Below are 21,884 nucleotides of genomic sequence, written 5' to 3'. Positions count from 1 at the left end.
CCTGAGCGCCGCTCGTTGGAGCGCGCCGCCATTAGCCTACTGCGGTTTCTATCTTACGTACAAGCAGGGAAATCAATACAAAACACACATGGCTTCCCCAGGCTGCATGCTAACATGAGGAGTGAGTAGCTAACTAACCCTGCAAGCCAAATTACGTAATGATGATGTTATGATAACATCCTCCGGTGACGTTCAGAACTAGGCCAGATCACAGCCATATGATGGAGATGATTTTGACGTCATTACCAGGACGTCATATGGACAATAGAATTATTGTTATATTGTTTGTAATGTTAGTTGAAATATGAGCACGTAAGGTTATATTCTGGGACATATCTGACTAGTTATGATATTTATCTGGCCTCGATCAGACCCTCTCTGATTAATCCAGGACTTCCGTTTTCGTGGGCAGGATTGATGTTGGTTGAACTCAGGTGATATTCTAGGCCAGATCTGACTAGTCATGGTTTGACTTGATCTGGCTTCATTGGAGACGTCACTGATTGGTCCAGGTCCTGACTGTGCTTGCTGGGAAAAGTTTCCAAAACCTAATGTGCTGTTCTTCGTGGGAACAAAGTCCTTTAAGTTGATCTTTTTATCCACTTCTGGCGAACATCTTTGCAACTCCTCATCCAGCAGTATCAACAGACTAACACTGCAGCCATGGCTGACTGGGCCTTCTTCAGGGGAGAGCTCAGATGAAAAGTCTATACAAAATGTTAATCAGTCCTCAGTCGGTCGGTCTGTCTCTGTGTTGTGTTTTCTCTGCTGTTTGCTCCACATGTCTGAGTAGAGACCACCCTGTGAGAGGAGGTCTGTGTGTCTGGGGAGAGAGAGAGAGAGAGAGAGAGAGAGAGCGAGAGAGAGAGAGAGAGAGAGAGAGAGAGAGAGAGAGAGAGAGAGAGATGATGACTCATCACTAAACCATCATTTTTATTTATTGTTTTTAGCCTATTGAATGTTTTCCGTGCAAAACAAATGCTTGCAATGGATTCAGAATAATTAAAAACACCTAGTTAGACCCACACCTATAGTTCCCTTATAGTATAGTGTATAGTGAGGTGAATGAGACCAATAACTAGAAATACTGTTCCTTCGAAACAGTGTGGGCTCGGTTCCAACCCAACAAATAGGATACTTTAAGGTACTGTAAGGTACAGTACCTTACAGTATTGTACTGTACCTTACTATACTGTACTGCACCTTACTGTACTGTACTGTACTGTACTGTACTGTACTGTACTGTACTGTAACTTACTGTACTTTACTGTACTCTACTGTACTGTACTTTACTGTATTCTACTGTAACTTACTGTACTTTACTGTACTCTACTGTACCTTACTGTACTGTACTCTACTGTACCTTACTGTACTGTACTGTACCTTACTGTACTATACTATACTGTACTCTACTGTACCGTACTGTACCTTACTGTACTGTACTCTACTGTACCTTACTATACTGTACTTTACTGTACTCTACTGTACTTTACTGTACTCCACTGTACCTTACTGTACTTTATTCTACTTTACTGTACTTTATTGTACTTTACTGTACTCTACTGTACCTTACTGTACTGTATTGTACTTTACTGTACCTTACTGTACTGTACTCTACTGTACCTTTCTGTACTGTACCTTTCTGTACCTTACTGTACTTTACTGTACTCTACTGAACCTTACTGTACTTTTACTGTACTCTACTGAACCTTACTGTACTGTACATATTCTATGTGTTCTAGATCTACATTTTTGATTCTGTGTTTGGGAACCAGCAACTGTCAAATGGACTCCAACTGTAGTGGAGTATATTGAGTGCATATACTGTAGGCTAACAATCCCAGATCACATATGCGTCTATAACCAAGGCGTTCTTCTATGTGGCCACTCCAGACTGAGGAGTGGAGCATGGCTTTTATTGTGTTTGTGGATCTGACTTGGAAATGCATTGGTTTTGATATCTCCCTGACAACCAACAACAACCACTAATATGGCTGACTGTCCCTGCGGGCTCTAGGATATATGGCTATGGGATTTACATCCCATCGCCCGGACTTGATTCTTGATCACAGCTGTGTAATCAGTAGAGTGGAGAGGGACATTTATTTATAGTTTTAACTATAACTATAGTTTTATACATCACACAGCTTAGACATTTGGATCAAATCAGAGAGCAGACCTGTGTGAACGCAATGATATAGATAGCATATCTGAAGTGTGAACACTGCAGCCACAGCGCCTTAACATAAACATGGGTCTATTATCCTTCTCTCCACTCTGGGGACCCATTGGAAATGCATTGGGTGCTTAAAGTTAAACATTTTTATTTTTTTATATTTATACTACAAAACATTTCAAAACCAAAAATACAAGCACACTTGTCCTCAGTAAGCTGAACACATAAAAATTTGAATGGTGTTGAAAGGTGTAAGCGTTTAAGAGATGAAGCGCGCCAAAGTTTTGAGGAGATACACATATAGCTATAAATAAATAATGAAGATAACATACGTGTGCTCGCCTTCCAGGCGAGCCCACAATTACCCTAGCTGTCAAAGATTTTCCTAGGGATGTTGAATTGCAATCTTTGATATGTTACTAGACATCTTTACGAACACATTGGTGAAGAAATCGTTTGGTAAGTAATTTATTCCCATGTTTTTATTAATATTTCCTGACTAACTGTCTGAATGCAGAGAGACAGTGCAGCGTCTCAGTAAACTATAGGATCATAGAATGCAGAGAGACAGCATACGCCGTAGTGTGTCTCAGTAAACTATAGGATCATAGCCCACTATGAAATATGGGGAGGCTCTATCGCCAGAGGCTTTTCCTTTAAAAAAGGTCCCACACAGAGCTTCCAGACTAATATCTTTACACAGTGTCCATGTTCTCCTTACCTCCCTCTCTCTGCTATCTGTCCTCCATGAACCACCAGGATCTGGTCTGCTTCTATGATGGTGGACAACCTGGACACACACACACACACACACACACACACACACACACACACACACACGCACACACACGCGCACGCACACACACACACACACACACACACACACACACACACACACACACACACACACACACACACACACACACACACACACACACACACATACAGAGTCTATGATTTTGGTCGGAACCTTTTGTGTCAATACCGATTCTTTTTTGTCTTACTGTTTGTTCCCACAAACTTGGAAAACACAGGTGAAATAATGCTAAACCCTGGTTTTCATTTGTCAAATATCTTTATCTTCTTGAGTTTACTACTAGGCTTGAAACTCTCTCTCTCTCTCTCTCTCTCTCTCTCTCTCTCTCTCTCTCTCTCTCTCTCTCTCTCTTATAGTACGAGACAGCGCACTGACTGCGGGAAACAAAGACACCGACTTGTGGACCCAGCTCTCTCTGTCTCTGTCTCTCTCTTTCTCCTCTTCCTAACGTTCTGCATGGAAACATCCTTTAAAATGTTTACAGCTGTAAAGTGTATATTGTATATTGTGTTAAATGTCATAGTTGCCTGTGTGCCACCACTAGTGGTCCTGCCCCTGTGTTGTAAAATCCTGTGTGATGCATAGTTACCCGTGTGATGTCATTTCCTGTGTGATGTCATCATAGTTACCTGTGTGCCACCACTAGGGTGGTCCTGCCCCAGTGATGTAAAATCCTATGTGATGTCATCATAGTTACCTGTGTGCCACCACTAGGGTGGTCCTGCCCCAGTGATGTAAAAGCCTGTGTGATGTCATCATAGTTACCTGTGTGCCACCACTAGGGTGGTCCTGCCTCGGCAGACGGAGGCCAGTGAAGCCTGGATGTTCCTCTCTGTCTCTGTGTCCAGGGACGAGGTGGCCTGTGGGACACCATGACAGAGAGGACACAGTATGATGACAATTTACAATGTAGGCATTTAGCAGACACTCTTAATCCAGAGCTACTTACACTAAGCAAGGACAAGGTAATACATCATTACAATAAGCAAGGTAATGCATCAATACATCAACATCAATAGATCAAATGCATAGGAATATTAATCTAGAAAAAATAACCCAGGTAGACCAAGCACATAATCAGTAAAACACATTATATAAAACCTAAGAATGCTATCTAGCTTTCATGTATGGTCATTGAGTCTAGGTAAGTGCGATGGGCTTAGGTGGAGTCTGAAGAGGTGAGTCTTCAGGCCACGGCGAAAGCAAGGGAGTGTACTTCACAGTTCGGGGGCCAGAGGAATAAACTCCATCACAGAGAGAGAGAGCAAACATAAACAGTGGAACAAACCCAAAATACTGCCGGAGAGATGTTGTCATTCTGCAAAGAAACACCCCAGCACAATAACATAGTGGCTGACAGAGGGTAAATGACAAGCAATCCCGTCCCAAGGGACGATCTGATGAATCACAATAAAGTGCGTACCTCATCCAACAGGATGATGTGAGGGTCTTTCAGGATGGTGCGAGCGATGGCGACTCTCTGCTTCTCCCCGCCGCTCAGCTTCAAGCCGCGCTCGCCAACCTGTGTGTCATAGCCTGCACATACACACTGTCTGTTACATGCACATACACACTGTCTGTTACATGCACATACACACTGTCTGTTACATGCACATACACACTGTCTGTTACATGCACATACACACTGTCTGTTACATTGCGACCGTTAGGAACTATGAAAAGCTCCACCGACTTTTGCCCTGACTCTTATCATTGCCACCGTTGGCCCTATCAATGCCAAATTTTGCACACACACTCCTTCAATGGCAAATCACAACCTCCACCCCTGATTTCTCACATGGGCCTTTTCTAGCATCTTCCACCATCAGGCCGATTTTTGCAAAACTCATTTTTCATCCATGTCATCAACATGGATCTGTCCCATTTCCCATATTCATGTCCTGATTGGCTACCATTGCTTTCTAAAGTTTGTGTATGCGACCTGACGGTCGCTTATCTCCTGATTAGGGAGTCTTACTGGTGTACAATGTTGAGTTATTCTTTACTTTACTGGATCATTTCCAATTGTCTATCCAGTGCCCTAAGAGGCAATATTGCACTTTTATATTCCACTAGAATTATTTGAAAACTGCATAATGAGTAGGCCTCCTTTCTACTTTTGGTACTTTAAGTACATTTTGATAACAACACATTTATATTTTTACAGTACAAAACAAAGTACAAGTTTAAAAAATATATATAATTCTTGACTTCTACTTTGGATTCTGCCAATGCACACACACACACGCACGCGCACACACACTCACACTCACACTCACACTCACAACACACACACACACACACACACACACACACACACACACACACACACACACACACACACACACACACACACACACACACAGTGACCTTGTGGCAGCTCCAGTATCTTGTGGTGGATGTCAGCAGCCATGGCAGCCTGCTCCACCTCCTGGTGGCCAGCGGTAACGCGCCCGTAGCTGATGTTGTTGGCGATTGAGTCGTTGAAGAGGACGGTGTCCTGGGGAACCACGCCGATGTGTGACCTCACAGACCGCCTGCACACCTGAACATACACACGCACACGCACACGTGCACGCGCACACATGCACACATTTAGTAAACTTGTGAGAACGTAAACATTTTAGGTATCCTAGCTTCAGGGGCTCTTGCTGACTATGGATTCATATTCCTGTGCAGCAGATTGTACATGTAGAAATCACACCTAGTGTGAAGTGAGCAGTGCTATTTATGAGTCTCATAAACTCATCAAGTGTCGCGCTAGCCATTCACAGCGCATCCTGCGGAGCTTGGCCAATGGGACCCTGGGGCGTACAAAAAAGTTTGAGCTGTTTGTGCCAAGATGTAGGCCATATCTAGGCCAGATGTAGGCCACATCTAGGCATGTAGGCCACGCTTCAGTTTACAGAGCCAGATGTTGGAGCTTGAGCCACTCAGAAACACCCTGGTGGTGACAATTTCATCAACTATGCACTGCTTGATAATGAAATGATATGCGCATCAATTGCGGCTATCTCGGCGTATGCCCATAATTTGGTCTGCACCCCTTTGACGAATGAGGACCACTGTCACTGGTTGAAGTGTGAGTACCTTGGAGATGTCTTGTCCATCGATGAGGACGCGTCCCGACTGAGGGTCGTAGAACCTGAATAACAGACGCAGGACGGTGGTCTTCCCCGAACCTGATGGTCCCACCTGCTCTCACACACACACACACACACACACACGCACGCACGCACGCGCGCGCGCGCGCACACACACACACACACACACACACACACACACACACACACACACACACACACACACACACACACACACACACACACACACACACACACACACACACACACGTGTATTCTCTGTGTTCATGTCAAGGTGTGGGTTTGTGTCCATATGTGTTCAAATACAACGTCCACTTATTTGCCAGAGAATCAGTGTGTTTACTTATCAACAGCCATCATAATAAATAGATACATGTTTCCCTTAAAAAACCTGCACGTTCCACACGTTTCACACAGATTGAATTGCTTTGCTAAATAGTTACTGTATTGATTTTAAATTGAAACGTATCGTATCGCCATGAATGACCCAACATTGTCAATGTATTGTATCGTCAACCATGTATCGTGATGCGTATCGTATCGCTGTTACAATGTATCGCTACACCCGAATATTAACTCATCATGAATAATAAGTGTATTAAAATGACTCATCATGAATAATAAGCGTAAACAAAACATACCAGAGCTACAGTCTGCCCCGCCTCCACAGTGAAGGACACGCCTCTCAGAACCTCTGCCCTGTGCACGCACGCACGCACGCACGCACGGACGGACGGACGGACGGACGGACGCGCACACAGATATGAAAGTGTTCTCATTTACAACAGTTTGGTCAAGTCACATATAACATCCTCTCACGCAGTTCAGTTTAGTAACATTTCATATTTACAGTGACTGGTTTAAAGGTTTGTATTTTTGGGCGGTGCTACCCGCTCCTACATCTGTCTTTGTCTGTATGTACATGTGTCCTGCCCCATCCCACACCGACCAAGCAAGGTTTACTGACAATATTCCAGGAGCGTCCATAGTTGCGGGGAATAAATCACTTTGTTCGTTTGGTTTCAATTGAAATGTCTGTGATTATCCTGTTGCCATATCCTTCCTACTAATAAACGACCGAATGTGTGTCTGTCCGATGTCTGTCTGATATACACGCATGCTGCCATCACTGATACTAAACAGTGCCCGAATTTGGAGATAATTGATCTGTCATCACTGATACCGCTGCCTGTGCTGTGCATGGGTCGCTGCCATGGGAACAGCCGCATGCCGAAACACAACAGTGCCCAAATTTGGAGATGACTGATACGTCTGGGTTCTCCAACATTACTTCTGAGACTCCTACACCACATTACCCAAACTGCATGTAATTCGGAGCACATAATTATCTTCGAATTGGCAAGGACTAACTCGTTTGCTATGATTTTATAACATCAATCAGGGGCTGTGACACTGGGCTTGGCATGATGCCACTAGCCTGGCATTCGGTATCGGTCTGGACTTCGGCCTATAGGCAGAGAGTATGAGAAATCAGAAAATTACCGGTCCAATCAGTGACTGTGTCTCACTGACATACTTGAAACGCAAGTCACTGATTGGTCCGGTCATTTTCAGATTTCTCATTCTTGTGAATCCATCCAATCCGTTATAAGTCTGGCTATTGTCAGACTATGATGCCACTACACCGGGCCTGGCATGGTTCACTATCACTATCAGCCTTAGTGTAATGCATGATTCTATCACTGTCAGCTCTAGTGTAATGCATTCATTCAAAGTGATGCAGTGCTCCTACCCAGGAACGTAGCTGAAACACACACTGTCGAACTGAACCCGACCTGAACTCAGAACCAGCTCAACAGCATCCACATCATCCTCTGTCTGAGAGAGAGAGAGAGAGAGAGAGAGAGAGAGAGAGAGAGAGAGAGAGAGAGAGAGGGGTTATTATGTTCTAATTATGTTCTGAATCATATTGAACAAACATACTAATATTTGTGCTTTGTCTGTACATCCATCCATCCATCCATCCACTCACTCATGCATTCATTCATTCATTCATTCATTCATTCATAAAGTGTACCTCTGTATGCTCTGTCAGCACATTCAGAAGATTCTCCATGTCCACAAATGAACTCTGGATGAGTCTGAACAAACAAACACAATAATGTATTATCTTATTGTAATTAATGTAGCTGCAAGCAGCGATATGCAGGGACCATGCAGGAACCAGCTTTATTGCCACATCACATGTTTACAAGGTGAAAAAAAATGTTTGAAATGTGTTTTTTCGTGCAGAGTTCCCATCGTATCGTCATTTTCATAGAAAAAAAGAAAGGGAAGAATAATTATCATAATCATAATAATCATATCCGTACCTGTAGTATGTGCCAAACCAGTTGAGAGGAGTGTACAGCTGGATAATGTAGGTCCCAAACAAAACATAATCTCCAACCTGAGGGGGGGAAAAAACATTACACTTCATTAATACACGGCTTCCCAAACAGTGGGTCGGGTTAGTGAAAATAGCAGCTTTACAATCGAGATCGGCAATTTTCACTATAGTTTGGATCCTGGGAAGACTGTAGACCTAAGCTATATTGTGCCGCAGTAATCCCATCCCTAGTCTGTCAGTCTATCATAGCAGCACTTCATTCTAGCTTACTTCACACCCACAGCCTGCATGCACAGTAGAGCTGGGATCGGGACGTTTTTTTCAGCCCGAACCCGAAACATGACTGACAGCTTTTTGTCTGCCCCGAATCGACGTTCAACCATTAATCATTAAAATGCGTCTGACCGTTATTTTTCCCACCGCTTTTTCCATTCCTTTCTTTTTCTTTTTGAGGAAGCCACTTTTTTACACTGTCTAGCAGACTTGTTCTAGTGTGCAGTGCATGCAGCTTGCCTGCTTGTTACTGTAAATATGAATATTAAGCCACACTGTGACTTGTGAAAGTGTTTTAAAAATGATGTTGAATATTAAATAATATAAATAATACTGTCTGACTGCAGTGACTCTGACTCCTCCTGCAAGTTTCTGCGTCTGGAAAATAGACGATCTGCAAGATCACAACGCATTGCGGATGCGAGGCGGTGTGAGCTTATATCAGCCAGGATTTACTTGGGTGATGTGATGTGTGTGACTGTGTGTGTTGGACGGACAAGGCTTGCACAGTGCACTGCACACGAAAGTCTCCACAAAATAAACATCCAATGCGAGGGAAAGTAGTGGGGAACACAGCAACAACAAGCAGCGAGCTCCCTTCAGGGGAACGTCACGTCCAATCAAACCACAACAACAGGTTTACCTCAACCTCAGCGTTTGGGACATGCTCCGTGTGAGAGCAGCCCACACACAGTGCCACACACACCAGGAGCTGTGCGCTGCACCCATGATCAGAGAGAATGCAGCATGCATGCCACACACACCAGGAGCTGTGCGCTGCACCCATGATCAGAGAGAATGCAGCATGCATGCCACACACACCAGGAGCTGTGCGCTGCACCCATGATCAGAGAGAATGCAGCATGCATGCCACACACACCAGGAGCTGTGCGCTGCACCCATGATCAGAGAGAATGCAGCATGCATGCCACACACACCAGGAGCTGTGCGCTGCACCCATGATCAGAGAGAATGCAGCATGCATGCCACACACACCAGGAGCTGTGCGCTGCACCCATGATCAGAGAGAATGCAGCATGCATGCCACACACACCAGGAGCTGTGCGCTGCACCCATGATCAGAGAGAATGCAGCATGCATGCCACACACACCAGGAGCTGTGCGCTGCACCCATGATCAGAGAGAATGCAGCATGCATGCCACACACACCAGGAGCTGTGCGCTGCACCCATGATCAGAGAGAATGCAGCATGCATGCCACACACACCAGGAGCTGTGCGCTGCACCCATGATCAGAGAGAATGCAGCATGCATGCCACACACACCAGGAGCTGTGCGCTGCACCCATGATCAGAGAGAATGCAGCATGCATGCCACACACACCAGGAGCTGTGCGCTGCACCCATGATCAGAGAGAATGCAGCATGCATGCCACACACACCAGGAGCTGTGCGCTGCACCCATGATCAGAGAGAATGCAGCATGCATGCCACACACACCAGGAGCTGTGCGCTGCACCCATGATCAGAGAGAATGCAGCGTGCATGTCATAGGTAGGCTATATCAACAATATGTCCAACCCGAATCGACGTCTGACCATTAATTATATGAAAATGCTTCCGCCCCGAGCCCAAACCCTCTGACCCTCGGGTCCCACAGGTTTTTCTATTAATATTGTATAGGAAAAGGTAGAGTTTCAAGACAGTACAGTTCACTGGTACAAGGTCAACTAAAAGGAAACTCAGGTAAGACAGATCCTTCTCTTTAACTCATATAACAATGAATGACAGACGAATAGAACACAGTACAATGCAGTAGATATCTTCAGCAAAAAAAGGAAGCACTTGTAAACAGAAGAACAAGAAAAGAAAACAGCATTAGCTTGTCTGGAAGCACAGAGTTGATCTGGTTGAGAGAGCAACCGCCATGTGTTACACCAGGTATTGTGTCCTAACTGGAAGTGTTCCTGTGTTACACCAGGTATCGTGTCCTACCTGGAAGTGTCCCTGTGTCACCATGTGAGCACAGAGCAGCGATCCGGCCAGTAGACCTGAGCCGATGATGAGTGTCTGGGTTTGGTTCAGCAGCGCCAGAGAAGCATTACTCTTCCATTCACTCTTCTGGAAACACAAGACCATATGTGTGTGTTAGTGATGCACGGGTAAGGTTTTTTTCATAACCCGCACCGCCCACACCCTGCACAGAAACTAACCCGCCCGCACCACGCAGCAGAATATACAAATCAACGAACCCGCCCGCCCCGCGACCTGCATTAAAAAAAAGATGATAATCATCACCACAATAGCTCATCTTTTTACTCTCTTCTAAGTACACAAAGTCGCTTTACAGAAAGGTCTACAGTAGCAGTAGCCTAATTAAACATTTCATACGTCTCTGTATCTTTGTAAATATCCTTAAACTGCTGTGCTGCCTCTGGGTGACTGATTTTGACCCTTGGGATCTATTTAACCTGGTACTTGAGGTGTCCCTCAGGGTTCTCACCTGGTACTTGAGGTGTCCCTCAGGGTTCTCACCTGGTACTTGAGGATCATGTCTTCGAAGCAGCGAGCTTCGTACTCCTCCGCGCCGTAGTATTTGACCTGGAAGTGAAAACACCATAAGGTCTTAAAAGGACGGCAGAAAGCTTCTCAGCATTCTATAGGGCAGTGTTTCTCAAATGGGGGTATGTGTATCCCTAGGGGTACGCGGAGGTACTGCAGGGGGTACTCAGAAAATGCCCCCAAAAAAGAAAAATGGAAGGATAAATCATGATAATAATATTCATAGTTAAATAACTAACTACAATTAAATTAGATGGGGAAAGGCAACTGGGATGTGTTTTATATGATGTTTGAATGTACGTTATTGACATGAAAAGTGCTGAAAATAAATCTGTTCAGGAGGCATCGTTTTAAACTCTCACTCCCTCTCTTATTTGTGATGTTATATTCTTGAAAAGGGGAGGTTATCATAGCATCATATACCACTAGTTATGGTTTTAATTGCAGTTTTATAAGCAAAATGTTGTTGTCAGGTAAAGGGGGTACTTGGCTTCAAAAATAAGGGAAAGGGCCAAAAAAGATACAGCTATAGGGCATAGCAGGTTTACTGGTGCCACAAAGGAAAATCTACAATTTTTCCCCATACAGATTTACAAAAATATTGATATCAGTTATTTTAAGCCTATAGAATCAAGCCATCTAGAATCCTAAATCCTTACTCTTTACCTGTAACTCTGCATGTAACCTTAACTGCTGTGCTGTCTCTGGGTGACTGAATTGCCCACTGGAAAATAAGTATCTCTCTCTGTCTTTGTCCTCTCTCTCTCTCTCTCTCTCTCTCTCTCTCTCTCTCTCTCTCTCTCTCTCTCTCTCTCTCTCTCTCTCTCTCTCTCAAAAATGCAATATTTTGCAATTTGAAAAAAAAAAAAGCAAAAAAAAAAAAAAAAGCAATATTTTGCCTCTGAGGTCGTATTGACAATTGGAAGTACCCCAGTAAAACAAAAATAACTAAATTAAATAACTTTATTCAATTTCCTTTCATAAGTCCATTGTCTACAGTGCTTGAGTAAATGTACTTTACCGTCTCAAAGTTGAGCAGAGAGTCCACAGCTCTGGCCTTGGCCTGGTTGTCCTCTTCATTCATCTGTCGTCTGAACCTGGACCTCCACTCAGTCAGCAAGATGGTGCACACTGACAGAGAGACATAGAGACACAGCGAGAGAGAGAGAGAGAGAGAGAGAGAGAGAGAGAGAGAGAGAGAGAGAGAGAGAGAGAGAGAGAGAGACGATGAGTGTGCAGATAGTGTTCAGCAGATCACCTTTGTCAGCCTTCTGGTTGGTCCCTGACTGACCAACCAGCAGGCTCCTTCTGCCTTGTCCCGCCCTGGTTCCGCCTTTTTGATGTTTAATTTGCTAAAACATAATTTTTGGAGAAATAAAAACATTTAAAAACATGCTGAGTCACTATATTGCCAATGAGCAGCTCCATTTGACTGAAACCAAGTTTTAAATTAGAATTGAACCCACAGAATAACAATACGAAGCAACTGAATTAGAATGTTAGTGGATGGAGTGTCCCACCGAATGTCCCACCAAGACACTGCAACCAATGGGTGTGAAGAGGGATGGGACAACGGGCGGGACTTGACAATGGGTGAATTGGATGCTCAGAGGATCAGTGCCCTCATACCTGTTGCCCAGAGTGAGTGACACCCACAGCCACCACTAGAGGGAGTGTCTATGAACTGTCTTTTTTTTTTTTTTTTTTTTCGCACAGCCCCAGAGAGTAAAGAAATATGTGTTAAATTGAGGGGTAATTAAAATCTTACCTATCATTTTTATAATGGATAATTTACTTTTCGGCAAGTGCCTCTGAGACCTTAGTGTCAAGTTCAACCCCTGTTATTTAATATAGTGTTCAATCAGTCAATCAATCAATCAATCAATCAATCAATAGGTCGATGAATCAACAAATCAATCAAACAATTAACAATCAAACTTACAGAGGTAGAGCGTCATGCAGAGCAGGATGATGAGACCAAACCAGACGTTGAAGTAGGAGACAAAGTAGATGATGGAGATGATGATGTCCACCATGGTAGGACATATACTGAACACTATGTAGCTGGAGACACAGAGACACCATATACTGAACACTATGTAGCTATAGAGACACAGAGACACCATATACTGAACACTATGTAGCTAGAGAGACACAGAGAGACTATATACTGAACACTATGTAGCTAGAGAGACACAGAGAGACTATATACTGAACACTATGTAGCTAGAGAGACACAGAGACACCATATACTGAACACTATGTAGCTATAGAGACACAGAGAGACCATATACTGAACACTATGTAGCTAGAGAGACACAGAGACACCATATACTGAACACTATGTAGCTATAGAGACACAGAGACACCATATACTGAACACTATGTAGCTAGAGAGACACAGAGAGACTATATACTGAACACTATGTAGCTAGAGAGACACAGAGAGACACCATATACTGAACACTATGTAGCTAGAGAGACACAGAGAGACTATATACTGAACACTATGTAGCTAGAGAGACACAGAGAGACACCATATACTGAACACTATGTAGCTATAGAGACACAGAGACACCATATACTGAACACTATGTAGCTAGAGAGACACAGAGACACCATATACTGAACACTATGTAGCTATAGAGACACAGAGACACCATATACTGAACACTATGTAGCTAGAGAGACACAGAGAGACTATATACTGAACACTATGTAGCTAGAGAGACACAGAGAGACACCATATACTGAACACTATGTAGCTAGAGAGACACAGAGAGACTATATACTGAACACTATGTAGCTAGAGAGACACAGAGAGACACCATATACTGAACACTATGTAGCTAGAGAGACACAGAGACACCATGGTAGGACAGATACTGAACACTATGTAGCTGGAGACACAGAGACACCATGGTAGGACATATACTGAACACTATGTAGCTGGAGAGACAAATACTAATAAAAGCAGTGTTATTTATTCATTTAAGTTTAAGTTTGAGTTAATTTCATCAAGCGCCCCACTGGTCAATCACAGCTGCGATGTAGGCCATATCTAGGCCAGATGAAGGCCATATCTAGGCCAGATGTAGGCCGTATATCTTGGCCGGATGTAGGCCATATATCTAGGCCAGATGTAGGCCATATATCTAGGCCAGATATAGGCCAGATATAGGCCATATATCAAACAAACACGTCTTTTCGTCCGATGAACTCCGCTAGCGCATCCCCCGTGTTCCTTTTTAATTTTTGTAATTGATTCCAACTCTGAAATAACTGCACTTGTTTTATCGTTAGAGCGTTAATGTTACACTTGTTGCATCGCGAGGGCAGCCATTGTTGTTTTGAAAATGCTGCAGCATGCATCTATGTCACCGTCTACACATGGACCAATCAGGTAAAGCTTTTCACTTGTTGTCAGGAAGACTACATTTGTTGTGCGGACAGCAGTCACTGATTTGCCCCCGATCAGAAAATGATCAGTATACTCGCTGCCTATACCCGGAAGGCCAGACATTATACTGGGGAAGGAATGAGTGAGTGAACGCAGTATGACGTCAGGCCCCGCCAGGCTACGAAAGCAGGTCCCTGGCCAGGGGTTTTGGACCCTACCTGAGCAGGTTGTTGATGGAGGAGGTTCCTCGGTCCACGCTCCTCAGGACCTCCCCGGTGCGGCGCTCCAGGTGCCAGGGCAGGGACAGGAGGTGGAGGTGGGACAGCAGGCGCACCTGAAATATCCACCAGGACGAGAAGCAACGTACCACAACATACATGTAGTCTGTTAACGGTAACCACAATGCTCGAATTCAAAATCTACTTGAGTAAAAGTACAACATTTGGCTCTCGTATAGTGGAGTAGAAGGAAAAGTACAGAAAATGGGAAATAGTCCATTAAATTAGTAAAATGAGGGTGGGCGGGGTACCTGAACCCCCCTGCTGGTGAACTGCTGCACGCGCGTCCACAGGAAGTGACGAAGGTTACTGATGAAGCCTGACGTGCCTGGAGAGAGAGAGAGAGAGAGAGAGAGAGAGAGAGAGAGAGAGAGAGAGAGAGAGAGAGACAAAGAGAGAGAGAGAGAGAGAGAGAGAGAGAGAGAGAGAGAGAGAGAGAGAGAGAGAGAGAGAGAGAGAATATGAGCATTTTCAAGGCCCCAAACTTGGTAGGCACTGTTAGACAGCCAATAGGAACAGGCCCCTCAGTGTTCCTATTGGCTGGGGTTTAATAAACAGCCATAAAGGTCCTTGCACACTTCTGCGTTTTTCCAGACTAATATCGGAGCAAGAAAATCGACCTCGCGTTATGTCAATCACGTTTGCACACTGCCAGACGTTATTTAATTCGTATTTTTTTATTTATTTTTGTCCTGTCCTTCCAGAGTTGTAAAAGGCTTGCGCACGTTATGCAATGAGAGATCTCAGATATTATGCATGACTGTGTTTACTGGGGTGTTGGACAGCTAGTGACAGCTTGAACAGAAAGATGTGATAAACTGACTGATCACAGGACAACTATGAACAATCATTGTCTGTATGTTAATGTTTTGAGGTGTCCTACTACCGCAGCAGCAGCGTTATAGCAGCGTTTAACACTTCAAACGGTCATATTTCGGTGACCATTGACCCACCTGCCCCTCCTCCCTGCAGGAACTTCAGCAGTGTGTAGAGACACACCGTGTAGACCAGAGAGGACCACTGCCCCCCTGTGGACAACTCATTCACTACACACACATGCATGCACACACAAGATAAGATGATGAGGTTAATGCAAGCATGTGTGTGGGTAGACAGACAGATACCATAGATAGGTATAGGTATGTCGTTAGATTAAAAAAATAATACATAATGCAAGCTCATATAGCAAAACTGTGTGAGAATCTTTAATATGTAATATGTACTAATATGCATAACTCGGAACATGTGTCCTGGAGGAAAATTTTCCCAGAATCTATGGTCAGTGGCTACACGTTGTTAAATACCCGTGTTAAATAGTCACTTTCACTTAGTGAAATAAATAATTCACTGGCAGCGACAGAACAAGCAACGTTTACTTGGATTACATTTTCATGTATGCCTGCAGTCAGTCTCCATGTACCATGAGTCCCAGACACATATCTCATTGAAGGGCAGTATCGATATGACAAGGGAAAGTACACTCCATTGGGAATGGTAACTAAGAGATCACATACCGGTATGTGTAAAATATTACAATATAGTAATCGATAGAAGAAATTGTTGCTCTAGTGGTTCCCAAACCTTTCAGCAAGTTGTTTGTTTTAAAGGTGATACACCATGCATTTAAAAAGTAGTTATGTCATATTGTTTATGTCCCAAAAACGTTTTTCAAAAGGTTTGAGGCTAAATTACCACTCCTAAATAGAGAGCCTCTCTCATTTTTTAATGGCTCTCAGAGCATTTTCAGCTGCAGTACCACCTTTGGCCTGAACTGCGCCATCCCCCCAAATCTTTTTGGAAAGAACATTTTTTTTTTAAAGAAAAAAATGTTTTTTTTTTTTTTTTTTTTTTGTAATGACGTCACAATCGGCAGATGACGTCACAATCGGCAGCAAATCTGGACAGCCTGTTTTGAGAACCTGTGGGATACTTTTAACCTTCGCCTTCTCAAAACCAGAGAAAGACACAACGGTCAGAAAAGGGACTTTGTGAGGATAGAAGGTGCTAGTGGGACCCCAAAAAAAGGTTTTAAAATAGGAAAAGTGAAAGTTCATGGTGTATCATCTTTAAAATGTATAAAACTATACACTAGGCCGAGTACTACTCTACTCACCTATATCATATGTTTCTAGAGTAGACAGGAAACAGGAAGTATCCTCTACTCACCTATGTTTCTAGAGTAGACGGGAACAGGAAACAGCCTCTACTCACCTATGTTTCTAGAGTAGACAGGAAACAGGAAACAGGAAACAGCCTCTACTCACCTATGTTTCTAGAGTAGACAGGAAACAGGAAACGTAGACGGGAACAGGAAACAGCCTCTACTCACCTATGTTTCTAGAGTAGACAGGAAACAGGAAACAGGAAACAGCCTCTACTCACCTATGTTTCTAGAGTAGACAGGAAACAGGAAAAATCCTCTACTCACCTATGTTTCTAGAGTAGACAGGAAACAGGAAGTATCCTCTACTCACCTATGTTTCTAGAGTAGACAGGAACAGGAAACAGCCTCTACTCACCTATGTTTCTAGAGTAGACAGGAAACAGGAAACAGCCTCTACTCACCTATGTTTCTAGAGTAGACAGGAACAGGAAACAGCCTCTACTCACCTATGTTTCTAGAGTAGACAGGAAACAGGAAACATCCTCTACTCACCTATGTTTCTAGAGTAGACAGGAAACAGGAAGTATCCTCTACTCACCTATGTTTCTAGAGTAGACAGGAAACAGGAAGTATCCTCTACTCACCTATGTTTCTAGAGTAGACAGGAAACAGGAAACAGCCTCTACTCACCTATGTTTCTAGAGTAGACAGGAACAGGAAACAGCCTCTACTCACCTATGTTTCTAGAGTAGACAGGAACCAGGAAACAGCCTCTACTCACCTATGTTTCTAGAGTAGACAGGAACAGGAAACAGCCTCTACTCACCTATGTTTCTAGAGTAGACAGGAACAGGAAACAGCCTCTACTCACCTATGTTTCTAGAGTAGACAGGAACCAGGAAACAGCCTCTACTCACCTATGTTTCTAGAGTAGACAGGAACAGGAAACAGCCTCTACTCACCTATGTTTCTAGAGTAGACAGGAACCAGGAAACAGCCTCTACTCACCTATGTTTCTAGAGTAGACAGGAAACAGGAAGTATCCTCTACTCACCTATGTTTCTAGAGTAGACAGGAAACAGGAAACAGCCTCTACTCACCTATGTTTCTAGAGTAGACAGGAAACAGGAAGTATCCTCTACTCACCTATGTTTCTAGAGTAGACAGGAAACAGGAAGTATCCTCTACTCACCTATGTTTCTAGAGTAGACAGGAAACAGGAAACAGCCTCTACTCACCTATGTTTCTAGAGTAGACAGGAAACAGGAAGTATCCTCTACTCACCTATGTTTCTAGAGTAGACAGGAAACAGGAAACAGCCTCTACTCACCTATGTTTCTAGAGTAGACAGGAAACAGGAAACAGCCTCTACTCACCTATGTTTCTAGAGTAGACAGGAAACAGGAAACAGCCTCTACTCACCTATGTTTCTAGAGTAGACAGGAAACAGGAAACAGCCTCTACTCACCTATGTTTCTAGAGTAGACAGGAACAGGAAGTGTCCTCTACTCACCTATGTTTCTAGAGTAGACAGGAAACAGGAAGTATCCTCTACTCACCTATGTTTCTAGAGTAGATGGGGACCAGGACGTTGACCAGCCTCTCGGCCCCCAGGAGGCCCAGACACAGCAGCACGCGGCCCTGCAGGGCGGGGCGGCCCTGGGGCCACACGTACGGGGCCAGGAGACGCACCTTCCTCCCAAACCCCTGCCAGGTGGACGCCGGGGCGGCTGCCGTCTTTCCGCCGGAGTTCGCAGCGCCCTCCTGTGGTCCGGCAGATCCACAGCAGGAAGAGTGGCATGGAGAGAAGAACATAGTATATGCACGATAGTGTGTTTAGGCTTTTGGCCTTCTAGAACGAAAAAAATCGGATTCACCTGGGGAGTATCATCAGTGATATAGCCTGAACTCATCGGGGTTCGGGTCTCGTAACATCATACACCTCATCCAGCTGACCCAGCCGGGGTTGATCAAGTCCCGACCAACGTCCCAGCAGCTACCCACAGTCAGTCCTATTAGGGAAAGACAGGGCCACGCTCCACTGCTCCGGAACTACTCTGCCGAGATTGGGAGAGGCAATCTGGCGTGTGGAAGGACTAGGCTCTGTGGAGTGCACCCTGGCCAAGATATAACTTCCGCTCCGTTCCAAGATTTCTAGCGGAAGTGCTGCGTTTAACGGAATTTACGTCATGTGGTGTGGGTCTGTTTACAGTCCCCAGCGAAAAAACTAAAATAGATTGTAGCTCTTAACTCGCTCTTAATAGGTGTAATATCGCCTGAATCAATGTTTTAGTTTATATATTGTTTATTGTGAGTGCAACCGACGGAGCAGGAGATGTAGACCCGATTTTATTCCAGCGGGGAATACGTTTGCAGGAACACCGCACTGTGAAAAGAAGACAACTTCCGTGAATATTCAGCCCCACCTCCTAGAACGGTCTCTGCCTCATATCTTGACCAGGCTTTTCTCTTCGCAGATGAGTAAGCCTGGCTACGCGAGGCTATGTGGAGTGTGGATTGCCTCCTGTCCAGGCCCCTCCTACGTCTCACCAGGTCCTCTCCTGCTCCCACCAGGTCCAGGACTCCCAGTACCAAACATTTAATTCAGGAGCAGTGTGTTCCTGACTGGCCCTCCTAATGGCCTCACCGTGGGTTTGTTGGGCCTCCTCCTCACGGAAGACACAGGTTGGGGCGCCAACCCAACCTGCTCCCGGGTGCCGTCTACAATCCGGCTGTCAGCCGTCTCTCCGCTGGTCACCAGACTATTCCTGGTTGTCACGTAGTCTATTCCTATGAGTCACTATAAATAGAATAACTAGAACAAAAAAAATTAACATGTTCGATTTATTCTCCTTTTTCTTCTTCCGACACTACAGACCAAACCGTTTTTTTATTTTTACGAAACTTTGCAGTATGGTAGAGGGTCATGAAAAACTACAGATAAATTAAAGGTTGACGAGTTAACTTTGAGCCTAAATGTTTAAAACAAATCACACCCAGTGTGAGGTGAGCGGTGTCTTTTTAGGAGTTAATTTCATTAAGGTTAACTTTGAGTCTAAATGTTTAAAACAAATCACACCCAGTGTGAGGTGAGCCGTGTCTTTTTATGAGTTAATCTCATTAAGCGGCCCGTGACGCTTGGCCGATGCCAAGCGTTGCGGGACTGACATACGGACAGACGGACGGACGGACGGACGGACGGACGGACGGACGGACAGACAGACAGACCGCTCGTTAGAATGTAAATGTAACTAGTCAATGATGCATCAAAGACAGCTGTCAATTTGATACCTCTCAGAGAGGGGAGGGATTGCTATGACGCCAAAGGGTGGCGTTATGGCACTCAATTGGAAAATGCTAACTTTGAACAGACATTATCTCATTAGCTCATTAACACAGATTTGTAAGTTACCTCAACATGCACGTGTGTTGCTCCTTGTGACCTGCAGGGGGCACTCTGAGCCATGTGTTCACCCTTCACTTTAAAGGTATAAGTCACATTTTTGGTTAAAACAAAAGCTCTATTTGGTGTTTTTACTATCACAATATAGAGCTATTTATCACTGTTACTGAACAAACACTCAATGATTATTATCACACTATAGAGCTATTTAACACTGTTACTGAACAAACACTCTATAGCAATGATTACTGTCACAATATAGAGCTATTTAACAGTGTTACTGAACAAACACTATATAGCAATGATTACCATCACAATATAGTTGTTTAACACTGTTACTGAACAAACACTCTATAGCAATGATTACTGTCACAATATAGAGCTACTTAACACTGTTACTGAACAAACACTATAGCAATGATTACTATCACAATATAGAGCTATTTAACACTAGTGAACAAACACTCTATAGCAATGATTACTGTCACAATATAGAGCTATTTAACACTGTTACTGAACAAACACTCTATAGCAATGAGTACTGTCACAATATAGAGCTATTTAACAATGTTACTGAACAAACACTCTATAGCAATTATTACTGTCACAATATAGAGATATTTAACACTGTTACTGAACAAACACTCTATAGCAATGATTACTGTCACAATATAGAGATATTTAACACTGTTACTGAACAAACACTCTATAGCAATGATTACTGTCACAATATAGAGATATTTAACACTGTTACTGAACAAACACTATAGCAATGATTAGGCTACTATCACAATGTAGAGCTATAACACTTAATGTTAATAAAGAAAAGATCACATACGTTTAATGTGGTCACTACGGTTAGTAAGTCATCAGGACGCGGTGGGTCGGTCGGTCACACTAGACCTCCACCATGACACGTTTAAACACATTCTTCACATTGTTTCACCTCACAATGGCTCTGGCCCTGCTGCTGTAAGCTGTGTGTGCATAGTAAATCCCTTTCTATAGACAGACTATTAACCTACTAGTAAGACGCCTCAGGGCGACATGCTACCTCGCCCTAATGGGTGAGGCCAATTCTTTGCCATCTGGCCTGTGATGTGTATATTTGGAATCTGTTAGTGTGGTATGTGGCCGATGTGGCCTCCATATATGGGCATTCCCATATGAAGTCCTGTTAGATATGGGCTTATAATATTGATGAATTCAGGGAACTCCATATATGGGCATAAAATTGATTCTGTTAGTGTGACATCACAGTGAATGTCAGAGCGGCAAACCCATTCTGTTAGAGTGGTTCCCTTGACATCACAGTGATGTCAGAGCGGCAAACCCATAGAACGTAAAAAAGTGTACATGTCCAGACAGACACAGTCTGCATGTGCCGTTTCACATACTGAACTGGAACCTTTGGTTGCAATAAGCCAATCATTATATTCACCCTGATTCATCAATCC

The 21,884-nt window shown here is 43.9% G+C and overlaps 1 protein-coding gene across 1 annotated transcript; it reads right to left on the bottom strand.

Moving 5' to 3' along the window:
- Nucleotides 1-723: 723 nt before the first annotated feature.
- LOC308279924 (ATP-binding cassette sub-family B member 6-like) lies at nucleotides 724-18,839 on the bottom strand (the record flags this gene model as incomplete). The annotated part of the gene is made up of 18 exons (XM_080720145.1): nucleotides 724-823; nucleotides 2,898-2,966; nucleotides 3,759-3,853; nucleotides 4,417-4,529; nucleotides 5,364-5,538; nucleotides 6,084-6,188; nucleotides 6,739-6,796; nucleotides 7,510-7,565; nucleotides 8,136-8,199; nucleotides 8,431-8,507; nucleotides 10,676-10,801; nucleotides 11,216-11,281; nucleotides 12,264-12,373; nucleotides 13,185-13,306; nucleotides 14,861-14,976; nucleotides 15,172-15,248; nucleotides 15,874-15,966; nucleotides 18,584-18,839. 18 exons carry the CDS (start codon nucleotides 18,837-18,839, stop codon nucleotides 724-726), a joined length of 1,878 nt encoding a protein of 625 aa, XP_080576271.1.
- Between the last annotated feature and the right edge of the window lie 3,045 nt (nucleotides 18,840-21,884).

The sequence above is a fragment of the Nannobrachium achirus genome, assembly GCF_963921795.1.
Source record: "Nannobrachium achirus genome assembly, chromosome: 24".
In the NCBI taxonomy this organism is placed as follows: Eukaryota; Metazoa; Chordata; class Actinopteri; order Myctophiformes; family Myctophidae; genus Nannobrachium; species Nannobrachium achirus.
This window is presented reverse-complemented; position numbering and strand designations above follow the sequence as displayed.